Source organism: Phytophthora ramorum (assembly GCF_020800215.1).
Source record: "Phytophthora ramorum isolate Pr-102 chromosome Unknown Phyram_PR-102_s0002, whole genome shotgun sequence".
NCBI lineage: Eukaryota > Oomycota > Peronosporomycetes > Peronosporales > Peronosporaceae > Phytophthora > Phytophthora ramorum.
In genome coordinates this window covers 4,180,210-4,197,755 of record NW_027150648.1, presented here as the reverse complement: position 1 = coordinate 4,197,755, position 17,546 = coordinate 4,180,210, and the positions used below count along the sequence as shown (strand labels likewise).

General features: G+C 49.8%; 2 protein-coding genes across 2 annotated transcripts; one reads left to right on the top strand and one right to left on the bottom strand.

The window, feature by feature from the left end:
* Positions 1–14,081: 14,081 nt before the first annotated feature.
* KRP23_2780 (Succinate dehydrogenase assembly factor 3, mitochondrial) lies at positions 14,082–14,399 on the bottom strand (the record flags this gene model as incomplete). Its single annotated transcript, XM_067887556.1, has 1 exon — positions 14,082–14,399. The coding sequence occupies one exon, from the start codon at positions 14,397–14,399 to the stop codon at positions 14,082–14,084; it is 318 nt and encodes a 105-aa protein (XP_067750134.1).
* Positions 14,400–14,511: 112 nt separating this feature from the next.
* On the top strand, positions 14,512–17,502 carry KRP23_2779 (DENN domain-containing protein 2D; the record flags this gene model as incomplete). Its single annotated transcript, XM_067887555.1, has 1 exon — positions 14,512–17,502. The coding sequence occupies one exon, from the start codon at positions 14,512–14,514 to the stop codon at positions 17,500–17,502; it is 2,991 nt and encodes a 996-aa protein (XP_067750133.1).
* Between the last annotated feature and the right edge of the window lie 44 nt (positions 17,503–17,546).

The window sequence follows — 17,546 nt, the reverse complement described above, 5'->3', positions numbered from 1 at the left end:
CTCTTCGATGCGGTTCGAGTCCTTCTGACGCACTTCTTCCGCAATCAGCTTGCTCACCAGGTCTGCAAGCTTGAACTCACTTACTGACATGCGAAACGCTTGAACCAGAGCCTCGTAGCTCGATGGCAGACTCCGCAGCATCGTCGCGCAGACGTCTTCCTCAGTTGGCTCACACCCCGCGTTCTTCATCTCCATCACGAGCTTCTCCAACTCCGTCACGTGCTTGCCGACGGAGGACGCCGTGAACTTGAACGCCGAGAACTTTTCCTTGAGCCACAGCCGGTTCGCCATGTCTTGAGTCTTGTGGAACTTCTTCAACGTGTCCCACGCCTCCTTCGCAGTCGTGGACGTCACCACGTGCATCAACTGCGAGTCGTTCAGGTTGAGCACAATCGCCGCGTGCGCTTGTTGCTCCTTCGCCGTCGATCCGGCTTCCCCGGAGACAGCTTCCCACAATCCCTTGGACATCAGGTACATCTTCATCTTGTAGCTCCACAGCGAGTAGTTCGAGCCGTCGAAAGGCTCGACCTTGAACTTGGTGTCGGTATTTGGGCTCATAACCAAAAGGAAGTTGGGCTACGAGCTGCGGAGAGTTGAAAGCTTAGAAGACGGCTTCGGGCCGAGATTGCAAAACCAAAAGTGAGATTGATTGAGTGAGTTTTAGCTGCTAGCCTGCCTCCTACGCTCTCTTGTCGGCAAAAAGAAAAACGTCCATGTGGGGACTCGAACCCACACCCTACGGATCAAAGACCCGGCACTTAACCCACTACACCATACTGCATGACCAAAGTCACGCACACCCTACTCCTACATATGTAACTCTTACTATGCACCCACACGCATGTCCACGCCGCTTCAGCACTTGGACACGCTCCCACACGCTTGTTCTCACGCGCACGCAACCTGCGCGTCTCATCATGAGCACTTGACGCCGCTACAAATCCCCCCGCACACGCGTAGAGGCACGCGCACGCACACATGCCTTGCACCCACACCTGGTGCACACACGCACATGCACACGCAGCACCCTCTAACAATAGTGTCGCTTCCTGTCCTGGACTTCAACGTATTGCTGGCTGCCTTCTCACGCCAGTACGAGGTGAAAAGGAAAGCGTGGATGGCCAAGAACAATGTTTTCGCTTGCCTTCTTCATTTTACACTGCGGCGGTGGAGACTAAAACATTGTGTGAGCTGTTCATTGCGTCCCCAGATACGCTGTCTCGTGTACTCAAGAAGGCTGAAAAGACACTGGCTGGTCCCAGTTGTATCACGCCCACCTACTCACTCACTCACTCACTCACCCAATCACTCACTCATTCACTCACTTACTCACTCACTTACTCAATGACTCACTTACTCACTTACTCACTATTCACTCAGTTACTTACTCACTCACTCTCCCTTACTCACTTATTCACATCTTCTTACTCCTGTGTAGTACGGACAGCGCAACAGGAGTTAATTCCACGCTGTATACAGAACACCAATAGTACCCACAATATAGGATACTGATTCATTTCAAATTTCAAGTGACCGGTCCTTATAAATCCACTAATTTGTATCATTTCTTAAGATCATTCTGTTTCCAAAGGATAAAACATAAACAGTAACATATGAAGCATAAATGGATGTTACCAGGTGCCATTGGCACACTAGGGTGCTGCTATCTGACGGTCTACGGTAGATAATTTCGTGAAAACAGGAAGTGTAGGAGGGATATATAGTATACAGGGCGTTGCACAAGCCCTCGCGAGCAGGGTGAAAAATACCTGTAAACCTTTTCTTACTTCTTCCTACGTAGATTTGTCAGAGGTCCAGCACCAAATAAAGCTCGCTGTAAGTTGGCAAGTAATAACTGAGTGGAGTAGGTTGAGGTGACGCAACTTTACCCCTTAATGTTCTTATTGCCCCGTTAATCTCAACTTTTTCTTTCCTAAAACGGCAAACAAGATGGGTACTTGTTATAAGCGGATAGGAAGTGCTTCGCAACAAGACAGGCGGCCTAAAATTGGCCCATAGTAACTCTGTTACTGTCAAGCGACTCCACACGAGGCGCAACACTTCCCAATAAATCGCCAATCCAATACTGAAACATCTCACACGTTCCCAGTATTAGATTACCAACCCACAGGTCACATCACTTGTGCACTACAGTGTACCTCTTGTCAATGTTGAAACGTATTTCTAATATATTTACTTTGTATTAATAACCATTTGAAGGTCTGTTCAAAACATGATCAGCGTAGTGTAGTGGTTATCACGTCTGCTTTACACGCAGAAGGTCGCCGGTTCGAACCCGGCCGTTGATACATTTATGCTTTTGGTGGTGCTATTTCCAGCCTTTTATCTGGAGTGACAGCCGACCAGGGGGATGCGACAAGGGGCATCGGTATCTTTCACTACAGCTACTTATTGACGCTGGTGCGCCATACGTCGAATACATTTCGCGAGTGCGGAAGCTGAAGGTGAGTAAAATTTCGCGTGCTAATGTTTCTGTTACTAACAACTAACATCGCTAACGCGATTGCATGAGCGATTTGGCCACACTTGTAGACGACAGTAGCGGACAAAGGACTAGTACGTGACATTATGCTGAGGCAAAGAACAGTGGAGATGTATGATGCATGTCATGCCAGCAAGCAAAAGCCTCATCGGAAATCGCTGGATCGCTAGTGGTGTACACTGATCTGCTTATCCCCACCAAGGGAAACGGGACAGGATACAAAGCGGTGTTGGTCATTATGGACGGATACTCTCAGTTCGTGACTGTGCACATGTTTACGAGCAAGTCAAGGAACGTTGAGAATCAGCACATCAAGGAATAAGTGTTGTGGGCAGGGCTACACAGGAGATCCTGATGCTTGCTACGGCATCACTATGATATAGCAGGTTATTTGTGTCAGTATTCGCTCAAGAAAGTGCGAGTATCAGCATCAACGATACTACCTGAACACAAATCGATTCCAGGATGATAGCGTATCACACACTTCGTTCATCTCTGTTGCAACCTCGCCAGGATGTCTTGGGCTGCAACGTAGAAACTAACGAGTTATATTCCGCTCCCGCATCGCATAAATCACACTCCGATCTTGTTGATATTTTGCGAAGGCACTCTGTAAGATGTAACCACTACGCTTTTGCTCGCTTAGTTTATTTCATATCATTGTGCAATCAGTAACAATGAGTGAAGACGCGTCTGCAGACAACGAATCTGGTGCCGTGGTCGACCTTGCACAAGACAACAAGGAATTCGATGAGGAGGCGGATGTCGTTGGCAAGCACGGAATATCAAGCATGCAGCCCAAAACCTCTTAACAGTGCATACATCGACTAACAGAGCCGCGTCCAAGTCAGTAACGTGAAAATTGGCCGTATACGCATATTTGCACCGGATGCACCGATGAATTCAAGGGGGAAGACGCAACCGCAACATCGTGGCCGACCTGTTTACAGCGCCAGAAAACCGTGTCGAATGCGAAGCACAAAGCCTCTGTTCAAACAGCAAAAGAGGCAACAGCTAGGAAACTGGGCAAAATCAAAAACCCACGACAACGCAAGCCTTCAACTTGGCCCTAGCGATCCGAAGGCAAAGAAACAGCGGACATTAGTGAAATCCATGGCTGTCAAAAATGACGAGACAATAATTATGGCTACCGATGGCTTTATCTTCAGGACTGCCCCATACTATCGTTCAAAATCCAGAGCTCCTGCACCTGGTGAGACGACTATCAAATCAACCCAACCTTACATTTCCTTCGAGAGAGGCTTATTACGGCATATCTGCAGGAAGAGCTTGCAAAAAGTCGCGGACTTCATTTTGGGATGTTACACGACATGTGCACGAACGGGTCCAACGTGAACATGATTGGCATCACAATCCAGTTCATCAACTTTCAATGGCGGTTAGTGGAACTTTTGTTGATTTCGGCACGTACACAACACACTACAAAAAGAAGAGCTATTCCAAGACTTTTGTGCCTTGGGCGTGCATGATTGTGCGCACGGAGTATCATGTAGCTTACGCAACGATGTTTCAAGCGATAAGATCGTTTGTATCTTGCTTTTTCGATTTTGACCTCGTATTGGTATTTGATAGTTGAGAGTGAGTATTTTGCCCGATTGGGATTAACCTTCCCCAGCACATCTCCTTTCTATCTCCAATTTGCAGATAGCGCTGTATCCGTACGGCGTGCAGTGTATTCCAGACCTGTATACATCCATTCCCAGCCACCCACGACCCCCCCCCCCCCCCCCCCCCCCATAATGACAACGCCAACGGAAGGAATGCCGCCGGCGCAGCCGCGCAGAAGCGCCCTCTGACTTCAGGCGAGCTGGACGACAGCGAGGGGGGCGCCTCGGGCGTGTCTGAGCCATCGTCTCTGGGCGAATGGCTGCCGTCGCCGTGTCCAAGTCGTGCTGAGTTGAAGGACACCACGAGCAGCGCCAGTGAAAATGGGGGACAGCGAGAGATCGTCGCCCCACCGCCTCGAGAGACCCAGTTTCCTTCATGGGAGACCTTTGAGGCCTATCTGGCCGTGTATCAAGTGGAATCGTTCAAGGTAAGTCTTGCGGAGCAACCACCGTCTGGACGAACTGGCTTTTACGAGCCACTCTCCAAACTGTATTTCGCTTGATGAGAGCACTTTGTAGACCGTGGACATGCTTTGTAAAGCTGCCCCTAAGAAGCCAAGCACCATGAAGTTTATCGCAGACAACTCGAGCAGCAACCCAAAGCCGCAGGATGTTCATAACTTAGTTCGAAAATTGAAGACTCGCGAGAACGAAAATGGCCCGACCACCAGCGCCAAACGATTGAAGAAGTGGATGTCTGAGTTCGGAGATGTGCCTGAGAACGTCGGAAGGACCTTCGTCGACAGAGTGGCTGGAAAGGTGTGAGTTACATACATTTTGTTGACCGATAAAGCGTCAAAGAACTATATTTGATTTTTGTTGTACCAGAACGTTGTAACCTCCATTACGCTCCAGACAAAATAGATGCGGTCCCTTTTCGGTCAGTTTCCAGAAGTTCTGCTAGTAACCCTCGAGTTTCTCACAGAAACACACGGTTGCTAGTTTGAAGTCCTGCTGAATTCACTCTTCTTGATCTGACGTGCCACCTCCTGTAAGCAAGTCAGATACGCGATACTGTGCCATGCCAAGACCCGCCATAATATCGCATATCTGACTTGCAATAGGCAACGCCTCGCGATACTTTCGATTCGAGTCTCAGGGCGATTGGCTGCGGGTAATACCCGGCAGACTGCAAACGATTCGGGATATGTGGAGTTATCACTGGTTTCTTCAAACTCGATCGACGACCTAACAGATGAAAGTAACCACCGAGGGCTCAGTAGTTGCGTCGGGATTACCGTTTCCTTGTCCAAAGCTTTTCTGAGGTAGAAGACGTGCCGGCATGGCAGCAAGCGCGTGCTCATGAACAAACATGAGCGCGTCCAGTTACGCTTGGAAATAGAGTATTTCGCGCTCATCTCATCCAGCGCGTCATCATTCCCACACGCACGTTTGATAAAGTAGGCGTCCGGACAATCCTCTTAAAACTCGTAAGATGCACGACCTAGCGCATACGAGTGCTGATCGTGTATTAACTCACACGCGTACTCCCGACAAGATTCGCCGCCAGGGTCATTTCATGGTCGTACCCGGCGTGCTGCACGTTGACCTTCAAATTGGCCCTTTCCAAAGGTGTCATGTGCCATGAATGAAAACACCTTGTATTTCGAGCGATTCGTTCCATGTGTCGCATCGATCAGCAAACATATTCCTACCGAGCCTGATAATCACCCCATCGACCTACAATCCGACTCGTCGCAGCAATCTACTCAAGTCTTATCAACTCAAGTGGCGGCCGACCAAATGTCTCCACAAAGCCCCTCCCCCCCTCCCCGCTCGAGCGAGCTGTGCAACCAGTCGGGTGAATCGGGTGTACACAGTCGGGAAATCGTTCGGGGGAAGCTGGCGTACAGTTGGGCAATCAGTCGGACGAAGCGGGCTCGCCTTTACGTGACGAGCCTCCTCCTGAGACGGCCGACGAGTCGGCTGAACAAACCGGAATCTTGGAACCGGCGAGCGAGTCCGATTTCAATACCACAGGCCCTTTGAGGTCACGGAGACGACCGAAACAAACAGCAAAAGCCAAGAAGGCCTCTCGCAGCAAATGTTGTGATGTCGGCAGACGACTCGGACATGTTTGCTTTGAACATGAGTCTTGAAAATGTTCAAGTTCTTGTGAACAATCAGCCCACTTACACCTCGTCAGCAACGCTTCTTACCAGATTAAAGTTGCTCGAGCTAGCCTAGAAATCCAGGCCGCCGATAGCCTGCAACATACTGGCGTCGCCGGCCTCGAAAAAGACTACTCCTGTCAATGCAATCGCGCGCATATTCGACTCAGACCTCATAGAGAGATGTTGTAGCAGCTCTACAGAAAAAAGAGAAAGACGCAGGACGGCAAAACTTAGCCGAACAGCAACTGGCGGTGGAGATTATCGGTGCTGGTATCTATTCTACGTCAACGCTAGGAGTCATGAAGAAGTGGTACAACGCTGCGAAGAGCATCGGTTTTGTATACAAGGCTATGAGTTGGATCGGCACGATCGACGTTGCCCTAACGATGCCCGAGGCTTTTCAAATCGAGCCCGAACCTGGTATAGCCACAAAGCTGAAGTCATTCCCACTTCTCTCCATTCAGGTAAACATCTCTCGACCTCTGTAGTTTCAGAAATTTTCTAATATGTGTGTTTAGATTTGCAGGCAGAAGCACTAGAGCAAGTTGGAAAAACGGCATTGGGTGACTGCACCGTAAACATGCTGATGTCGAAGCTGTTCGCAGAGAGGGCAGATACCATTGGAGTGGACACATCGATCGCTGAAGCGTTATGAACGGCTTCATTCCAGAGCATGCAGGCCGTCTTCGGTGGAGTGAGACACGAGAAGATATTGATCCCTGTCATATGTGGCAGAAATCACTGGTGCTCTATAATGATTGATCTTACGCAGAAAGATGTGTGCACCTACGACCCGATGATGCCAAGCTATGCCGTTCATGTTCGTTCCCTTGCCGAAAACTTGGTGGGGGTATTTGCCAAAATTCGTGCCGAGGAAATATCGAGTCCACCAATATATGAGCCAGCTCGGAGTGCAAGTCGACAGCTACAACTGCGGCATATGCGTGCTGATAGCATTTGAGCTGTTTGCTGGCGAAGAGAATCTGAGCTTGCTGAGTAAGAAGGAGCTGCAGTACTTGCACTATCGGTGTGCATTTATCCAACAAATATCTGTTTTCGATAATTCAAACTTCTCATGCTTCTCTTTGTTTCATAGCTGATTGTGGCTGCGCTGCACTTTGGCGCTTGGCCGACACTTGGACCACCTGATCAAAGCTCCATGCGATGACTTCTCTGACTCCTCCGTAGTCGGGCCTATTCGGGTACTGAATCGGGAGGACTTATTCTATTCAAGTAGATTAGGCGCTTTTTGTAAAACATAAGTATATTGCCTCGACTACTTATAAGTAGATTGCTAGACCTATTTTCGAGATCGTACGACTCTAATTATTTGTGTGTGACGTTACCACCAGTCGTACACATTTGCGTCGGGTGAATATTTATCGTACGCTATTGCTTATTTTAAGGCTTGTGGGGTACAAATCGGAAACGTGCAACTCACACTATTAGTGGATTTGTGGGATGATGTTTCAAGTCATAATATTAATTAGGCTACGATTCACTTCATATTAAAAAGGACCACCTCGAAATATTTGTGGTTTTGTCCGACGAAGCTTGGAGTCGTTCGTTTTCAGTGGTAGAAGTTGCGCTTTTTGCGACTCGATGAATATAGACCATGGAGATATTGCTAGTCGTACGTACGGGCTCATTTCCTCTTTGACCACCAAGCTCCAAAACTGACAGCTTACACGCACTGATGTCGTCTTCCAGTGAATTTCATTGTGTGGTTGATGGTGCGGATATCGATTTGCTGAAGGAAATGGGACTTCTCCGGACCTCGATTGCGGCTTCAATCAGGACTCTGAGGGAAATTTCGCCAACATATATGACCACGGTCGAAACCTGGATACACTTGAGTTTGAATTAAGATCTGCACTTTAGCGACGTTGTCGTGAATTTGCTCGGGCAAGGGTTCTTCACTTCATGTGTCCAGCAACAGCTGGATAAACGAGAAAGAAGAAGGCAATGTCAAGTACGTTTGCAAAAAACTGAAAGGCCAGCAGCAACTTATTCCTGGGGGCAAGGCCAGCTGTCCTTTTTTATCAACGTTTACGACCTACGAGGTGAATGGCAGATCACGAGCATGTGTCCTGACCACGATCACTACCGTCACATTGGGTTTCAAACGGAGACTTTTGTGGAGGGTGAGCTGGCTGACCTCACAACACGACAACGACAGCGAGATGTTCCTTTCAGCATGCTCCAGGGCATTTTGGAGCGTGAGATGCTTCCCTCGTACAGCGGGTCCTGGCACAATGTCAAGGGGAAGGCCATCATCGATTTCCTGATGTCGAAGTAGATCATTACCAAAGATTTGGACGGCCACATCATTGTGTTTGGTTTGGCACTGGCAGAGAAGAATAAAACGGCAAATTGGCGCTGGTTCTTGGAGCGTATGAAGGCGTGCATTGCTCAATGTATCGACAGAAGAACACCATCATGGCGTCACTCCATCAAGTACGATGCTACACCATAGCGTATTCTTGTCTCCATGAAGCACGGTAGTGTAGGTGTTAGATGTTGCGACACCTGCAGTCTCGTGGTGAATATGAACTTGTTCACACTCTGGATAGCAGCAGTGCCCGACTGTTTTGCTGCTTGCTGTGTGCAAATGTGGCTATCGTCTCGTGTGTACATTATCTTCCACTCCGACCAGAGTTGCTGAATCGACGGCTACTGTAGCGGGGCTACACATTCGGTTCACCTCCTACCTTAGTGCAACATGCACTAAGGGATACATTCAGGTTGACCACTCCACAAGGTGGTCCACATTCATAGTCCAAAGCATATGACTGGTAGAAAGTAACACCTTTCTACCAATGAGAGTCATTCAATAGATAGGGGTTCTGCCAGCCATCCAATGGCAGAGCCTCTCATTAGAAATATCAGTTTTAGGAGGAAACCCCATTTACAATCAATACAGTTCTCATTTGGCACCAAAGCTATCGTTCGGTCCCTTTATCTAAGTTTAAGTATACTTGCGGATACACGTATACTGAACCGAAGTAAATTACTCCTACGCTTCCTCATACACGTGCGCACACGTGTAAGCTTAAGTAGTGGGTCATTACAGCTACAGTTTTGGCACCCCGCTCAAATTGAACGCGGGTTGAGGCGTATCCGGTCCTGATGGTGCAGATCGCGAGTACTCTACGGGTTCCCACTTTGATCACACGCAATGATCCTGTAAACGACAACTCAGCCATCGTTGCACTTAAGACCCTTTTTCGTGACGTTGAAGCCATGTGATAGCGTCCACTCGTGAATGGCAGCCTCAGCTTCATGTTCAGAAGAATAATCGAGCTGGGTCGGCGGAGGAATGATGTAGTACGATTTCCCTGGTGTGCTGCTCGCTCTTCTCCTCTCCACAGGTCATCGAACCAGTCATCTCCGACCCAAACATCATTGTGGAGGACATAGTCGTCGTGATCTGGAACGTCGTCGTAGCTGTGGATTAAGGAGGTAGCCCCCCCCTCTCTACCATGATGGATATACTTGATAGACAAGATACCAAAAACACAACAAATCCTTGAAAAAAAAACATGGTCACTGACAAACACAAGACCACGTATTTTTAGCACATTAAAACACATCCGTAACGACACTACAATGGCAAATGGCCACAAAAATATGCAAGAAATCATGTGCTAGCACAAATGAATTTTTCAATCTATCTATTTTGCTGATTTCATCCGCTCTAATCCGATGGAGAGCTCGCTCGAGCGTTACTACTTTGACATCGCCTCACTTCTAGAAACGCTATCCCTCCGTTCGCCCCCCCCGCCAACATTCGCGAGTACGAACGCCGTTGAGGCCGTCCGTCCATCTTCCTGCAGCAGCGGGATTTCATCAAGGAGCTCACTCATGAAATTATGATGCCTCTGCGTATTCGACACGCTCTAAAGCGCAAGTTTGATTTCCGGCCAGCTGCACTGCCTAGCCTTGACACGGCGCAAAACATCGTGGACCACTATCGGCGAATTCGTCTCGGCGACACCGACAAGCACAAGGCGATCATGGAGGCCGTGCCCAGTACCGCATTTAGTATATGTGAAGGCGGGTATGACACCTTCACGTACACTAAAGACTCCGACAAGTCTGACGTGCCTGAGATGGGGAATGGCTCGGACTCACGGTCGTTTCTCTTGGGTTTGACCACAAAGGTCCTGCTCCGAAATACTGTTCGCAAGCCCGGAACGTTCGCATTGCACCTGGACGCAACGTTCAAGTTGAAAAGCGTCGGGTACCAGATGCTCGTCTGCGGCATTGCGGATGCCTCCCGGAGCTTCAACTTGGTGGCGCTGTTTTTACGTCGCAGCTCCAAGATATCACTACACAGCCGCACTGGTTGCGCTGCGACGTATGTATACACGTGTGAATGGAATAGAGATGCAAGTGAAGTACGTACTAGGTGATCCAGGCAAGGCCCAGAGCAACACATTTCGCAGTGTCTTCGCTGACAGCAGCTTCACCTATCTAATGTGCTACTACCATGCAGTTGCTAAGCTGCGTAAAAAGACACGAGGACTAAGCTCGGAGGTGACTACTGTAGTGTTTCGAGGCATGTACGATCTGCACATCTCGTGGGCTGAGGCAGAGTATACATACAGCTATGTTTAACAAGTGGGCCGGATATGCATACCTCGCCGTCTTCACTCCGTACATGAAGGCACAGTAGCTGGAGGGCAAGTTTGTCTACTGGCAATGGTATCACATGTCGCCTGGTTTTTCTACTACGAACAACCCGGTTGAGCAACCGGGCACTGAAATGCGACTACACCCACCACCACCAGCTTAAGATAGGATTACTCGTTGCTCAACTCATCAAGTGCTATGGGCACCGATCAATGGCGCTACAACGCTTCTTGCCTGGGCCTACCAACCCAACGAAGTTGTAAAGTGGCACAAGAAGCCTCCATCGCCGCGGTCTTCTCGTGGAAAATGTGGTTACTCGTTCCAGTATTAATTTCCTCTTGGGCAGCACTGACCCCAACTTGGTTCATGTCCGTGCTATGCCACCGTATGTACCTTTCTCCCTGAGCTGAATCGCGCACGACGACGGTGAAAGTTGCCAAACGTTGGAGGGAGTTAGTATGGTAATTGCGAGCGTGCAGCAGACGACATGAAAACGCATCATCGGCAAATACAGCTAACTGATTGGTTATAAAGTCCATTTCTACTGATTTAGGTTATAATATGACAGACAAAAATCATGTGATGAGCAAAAAAGTGTCTGTGTTTGTATTGTTGCTACACCTGCATCGTCCGGTATTGCGGGATGGCTTTCTCGAACGTCCTGACAACAGTTTTTGCTGAAATCAACTCCCAAAAAGCAATCACGGACATTGCGGCGGGGGTACCCTAGCTGACGTGCGGCGGTAGCTTCGCCGAGAGTTTCGATAAGCTCCAGGGCATAGCTCTTCTGAGCGATCGCGTACGAGCGTTGCTTGCGCGGAGATGAGACCGTTACAGTCTCAAAACCAAAATGAAGCGCGCAGATCGCTGCAGTCGCTGCACAGTCCATTCATTTTCGCGCCAAACAGTATCGATTTACTGACAACAAATAAACAAATTTGTAGCCATCTGATTGGAAAATATAAAGAGCTAATGTATTAAAGCAGATGGCTTTTGTAGCCACCTTCTCGCCTCTGTGACGGGAGTCACACAGCACCTTGCGCTTGAGGAAGTGTTAGGAGTATACAAACTCCAAGTGAACGGCAGTTCACTAGTTCCCGATCTTGGGGAACGGTTGACTTAGACAACGTAGTTTATAGGCTGATATATTTATAGTTAGTTACCTAGAGATCGTCTTGCAATACAATACCTAAGTCAACTATAGTTTATCATATATGTTTTATGTATGGGCCACCACCACGTGTCAGTGGTGTTGGGTACACCATGTACCCAACTTGGAAGAGTGACGGGCACTCTTCATGTAACCCCGTTACAGCCTCTCTACGTCAAAATGGCGTATTTTGGGTCGGGGGTCTTTCACCGTCGTTATCTCTGCTCAGTTTGGCGTCCATTACGCACATAATGAGGTCGAGGCTATCTGCGAACCAGCTGGCTATTAATAACGACGCGTGTTCTTGAAGGAGCGAGCGAGTGAGGAACGAACAGGTTATGTAGATTATTGTACTCGACATAAGTCATTGGACCAAGACTTTCTAACCGACCATATAAAATGCCGTAGCTCTTTAAATACTTATCGGTTGGCACTTTAAAAACCACCAGTCACTTCTATTGATAGCTAGGCGTGTACAGTACTCTTTAGCTTATTGAAAAAGCGCATTCCGCGATGAAGGCTCGCGAAGAGCTGACACCGGGGCAGAAGAGGTTCATAGTAAGGTGCTACAAATTTATGGACAATACAGACGTCCGGAATGTCTTCAAGGTCCACCGAACCAGGGAACTTGTAGCCCAGTGTCTTGGGATTGGACACGGCACGGTTTCGACGGTCATGGAGGAGTACAAGGCCGAGAACTTGACCGGCTTCAAGGTTACCTACCGAATCGCTCATGCTTTCCTTTCTTATCAGTTATATAACAAAACCTCTATAACCTTATTATGTAGTCCAAGCCATCTCAACGCGGTAAACAGCGCACGTTCGACCCTGCACTGCTAGAACCTGTTATCCGCAGCTTCATAAAGACGCAAAACAAACTCGTTCAGCCTGTGACAGCCAACAAAATCATACGGACATTACCTGCTGTATACCCCACCGTATCACCCAGAGCTGCAGCCGATCGAGCTCATCTGGGCTACGGTCAAGGGCAGGATCGCAATGGACCCTCCCAAAAATGCGAACGACGCGGTCGACAAGTGCTCCACGGCCTTGACGCTATCACGCGAGAGAATTGGATACACGTCTACCGTCATGCACAAGGCTTCGAGAATATGTACATCGAACGAGGGCGTGAAGACACAGAAGCTCGGCTGATGACGCTAGAAGATCATCTTTAATACATGTACCTCTGGGAATGCATAGTGACTTGTCTCATTACATTCAGTCTGTTTCAATACGATTGATCAATGCTGGTCACCCATTGTCTTTTTTTTGAAAAGTACACATGCTTATGAGCAACTGCCAATCAAAGGCATCCCTGAAGATCAACCCTTTACCATCTCAAACGCAGAATTCGAGGCGTCTTTTAAAACGCTCATAGCGCCAAAACTGCTGTGAATTGGCCTGTTTTAACCACGTTTTCAGAATCTAAACATGCGGTTACATCCTATATCTAAATGTCGATATAGTTTTTTTAACAACTAAATGGAGATAACTGCGCCTACGTTTTGGTCCAATGACTTATGTCGAGTACAATAACAGCAGTTCTGAATCGCGAATACGCTGGTCGGGAATTTTATACCCCTAATAGAAGGCCGTTTATCAATATGCTTTGGGCGCCAAAACTGCCGCAGAAGCGATTTAAAAACAGGCAAACCCGATTCTGCGTTCCAAACTCACCAGAATGTACCAATTTAGAATTAAAATTTTCTGGACTTGTGTAATGTACGCGTCATTTATTTCCTAAGCGTTATAAAACACGTATTACCTTGCTGAGGTTGGACGTTATTAAGGGCGTTCTCACGTTAGTAAAGGCTTTCTCACGTTATTCAGGGCTTTCTCGCGTTATTAAAGGCTTTCTCACGGGTTTCGATCCGACGATGGCGGACTCTGGCCAAAACACGCCATCGACCGGATCGAGTTCGTCTCCCAGCCAGGAGACTCTTTCCTCGACTACCCCGGCGTCTAATCTATGACTCTGTGCCCAATTGCTGCTGAATCAGGCGGAGCGATCTCCGCTCAGCAAAAAGGTCTTGACTTCCTGTCGTTTCTTATGCGATGGTCTCGCCTACCTTCTCAGCGGCGTCCTGCAGCGAGCGCAACTTCACCTTCTGCTCTCCGTCCAGCAGCTGCTTGTCCTCCATGGAGAGCTCCTGGCCGAACCGGTCACGCTTCTGGCTCATGGCGGCCGCATACTGCTCCCATTCACGCAGGAAAAGTGGCACGAACTTGGGCGCCGCGCCCTTGTGCCGCTGGAATTCGTCGCGCACGTACTGGTCCCCCAGCACACGCATATGCGGCGCCAGCTTCTGCCGGTGCAGCGTCAGGATGCGCTTGTACAGCGCCAACACCTTGGCGCGGTCCGCCATCGTCACAAAAGGCGTTTTTCAAAAATGCGCAATTTGCACTTAAATTGCGCCAAAAATGAAGTTTTATGGCTCAATGTATCCATAAAGTAAGGCGCAGCGCATAAAGTAAGGCATGCGCAACGTGAGCCTAGACTCGTGGCTCTTCGGGGAGGAGAAGGCGGGCGTTGACGCGGCCGCACGCAATGCCGTGGGGCCCACCTCGGCCCCTCAGCCGCGGCGAATGTCCATCCGCCTGACGGGGAAGACGTCCCCGGCCAAGAGCGCTGCCCAAGAGCTGTACCCGTTCCCCGTGAGCTCCAAGCTGCGCAAGCTCTTCCGTCCTACCAAACTGCAGTGGAAACGGCCGACGACGGGCAAAGCGCAGCACGTCAAGCAGCGGCAACTGCTGGGGCTGGACACCACGAGCTTCCAGAAGCTGCAGGGCCACGTCCCCTTCACGCTCAAGGAGATCGTCAAGGACCCCAAGAAGCTGCCGTATCTGCTGCAGTGGCTTTCGGTGGACACGGAAATCCCCAACGACTCGACGCACAGCAACTACCACCAGGTGCTGCTCTTCCTCATGGAGATCGAGCAGCTGCAGACGGTGGACGAGGACAAGCGCCGAGAACAGGCGCTCAAGATCTGGTACAAATACATCGACAACGCGTCCGAGTTCCAGATCGCCACGACGCTGGAGCTCACGCCGGAGCTGGAGCAGCTCGTGAGGGACAATATCGGGCGCTCCAGCAAGGTAAGCGACAGCTTCTTCCCCATCCAGAAGCTGGCGTACATGAGGCTCACGAGGGAGGAGATGCCTCGCTTTCTCAAGAGTGACGAGTACCTCAAGATGCTCATTGACACGGAGGACGGCATGAGGACGATCCCGATGGACAGGATACTGCAGCAACCGCGAGCGGCCCACTACTTTCTACTCTTTCTCATGCAGAGTCGTCAACATTTTGAACTCTACTTCTGGCTGCATGTCGAGTACGTGCTGAAACCTGTACTGGATGCGGCAAACTACGAGCTGTTCTGGAGACTGGCGCGCGTGCTGGTGGACAAGGCGCAGAACGACTCACAGGCCATCTCACTGGCGACCAAAAATGATCTGTATCTGGCGGTCGCTAGTCGCCGCTTTGACGAGAAGCTGCATCCGCCACAGCCTGTGGCCAGGGCGCTCTTCAATAAGGCACAGCAAGAAATATTTGCCATGCTACGGTCGTCTTGGTTTGATCGATTCACCAAGAGTGACCTTTACAAGGTTGCACTGAAGGACTCGCTGATCCAGTTTGATCTCGTTGAGTCGAAAGAGGATTCGCCTCCGAAACTGCTGTCCAGAGCGTTCTCATCTGCGGAATACTCGAGAGTTCACACGGATGCTGACGAAGCTGCTGCACTGGCAGGTAACGAAGAGGACAAGATTGAGCACGAAGACGAAGAGGAACACGCCGACAGTAAGCAAGGTGCTTCTGATAACTCAGATCATATGAGTGCCAACAACAGTGAACCGGGCAGCGAAAGTGACTCAGAGGAGAGCGAAAGTCGTGACTTCACTAAGGTGGTCCTGAATCTGGAGAGTATCATCCGACTGACAAAACTGCCTGAGGGTCTGCAAGTGCACTACCGACCGAACTACGAGGCACCGAGCGCAAATGTACCCGTCAGCACAGAAGATGACTGTGGAATCGATACTATTTTGACGTTTGCGACGTTCGTGGAGACACAGGAAGGGGAAGACGCAGCCGCTACGCTGATGCTCATGCCCGTCCCAAACCCACACAAAGAGAAAGACAGCGATGATGAGTCAATTGAAGAAATATCGAGGCGGATCAAGACTTTCCTTGTGCCTAGCGGTCGGATCCTTATCAAGAGATCAGGCGGAGAAAAGCGTCCTGCCGACATGTTGTTCCCGTTTCAGCAGAGTGGTCGAAACGGGTTCTTGTTTGGATCTGTTTACTTGACGTACGAGCCTCTCCATGTGGGGTCATCCAACGAGGAGATTTACGTCGCTAAGGGATTCTGCCTTCTCTCGCACCTACCGCTCGTGAACTCGCTGCGCAAGCTCGTAGAGGAGCACGTACAAGCTGCACAGGAGCAATCCAGTATTTTTGCGCAAGATCGATTGGCTTTGTTATTCCAAAGCAGCCTCAGCTGGAAGAGAACGACCATCACCAGTGCCCGAACACACACGTACGTGCACCCGGAAATGCGACGCCTTGCGCATCGGAAACACAGCAGCATCCTCAGCCTGCCCTTAAATACGCTGGAGGCGCAGGTCGACGTTCCGATGACGATTCTCTTTGAGCAATTTGGCACAGCTTTGGTCCTGCAGATTCTGGCCAGCGCTGTGCTCGAGTGCAGTATCGTCGTTGTGGCAAGTCAGTATTCGATGCTGACAATGTGCGCTGAGGCTATCCGCAATCTGCTACGTCCATTCTCGTGGTGTCACGTGTACGCCCCCGTGCTGCCCAAGCCGTTGCTATCATATCTTCAGTGCCCGACACCAATTCTGGTTGGTGTAAACAGCGAGTTTGCTCTGCGGTCAGACCTCCCAACCCGTGGTTTGTATCTGGTCGCTGATGTGGATCGCAAGGTGGTCGAATATGTTGGTGACCAAACCGTGTCCTGGCGCGGCTTGGGCCTGCGAGACGATCTGGGAGAGGATGGGATTTTCCTGCCTCGATGCTTCGAAGCAGCAAAACACGAGCTGGACAGGCTTCTCTTTCCAAGGTCACTGCGGTTTGATTCAATAGGTGGATGCGACACCACGCCGCTCGACGACTCGAATAGTTCCTTCGCGTGCGCTTCTCCTCCAGAGACGGAAGCTGAGCGTGACGAGCAGGTTCGCGGTATCTGCTTCGATCTGTTCTCGGAGCTGCTAAGTGGCCACACGAACAATTGCCTCGTCGTTGGTGACACGAAGGAGTCCGTAGTGATCTTTGACGAGACGGAGTTTCTTGCCACTCGTGCCGACGAAGATTTGCCTTTCTACCGGGCCCTACTGCGGACACAGTGCTTCTCGGAAGTCGTCAGTGCACACCGGATCAACATGGGCTCGAAAGACGTCGATGCCGATGCAGAAACCTTGGAGGCGGACGACGATCTGCAGGAAGGGATTATCTAACCAGGCCCAACGAATGTAAATCGCCGCTACCGATGGTCAGCGTT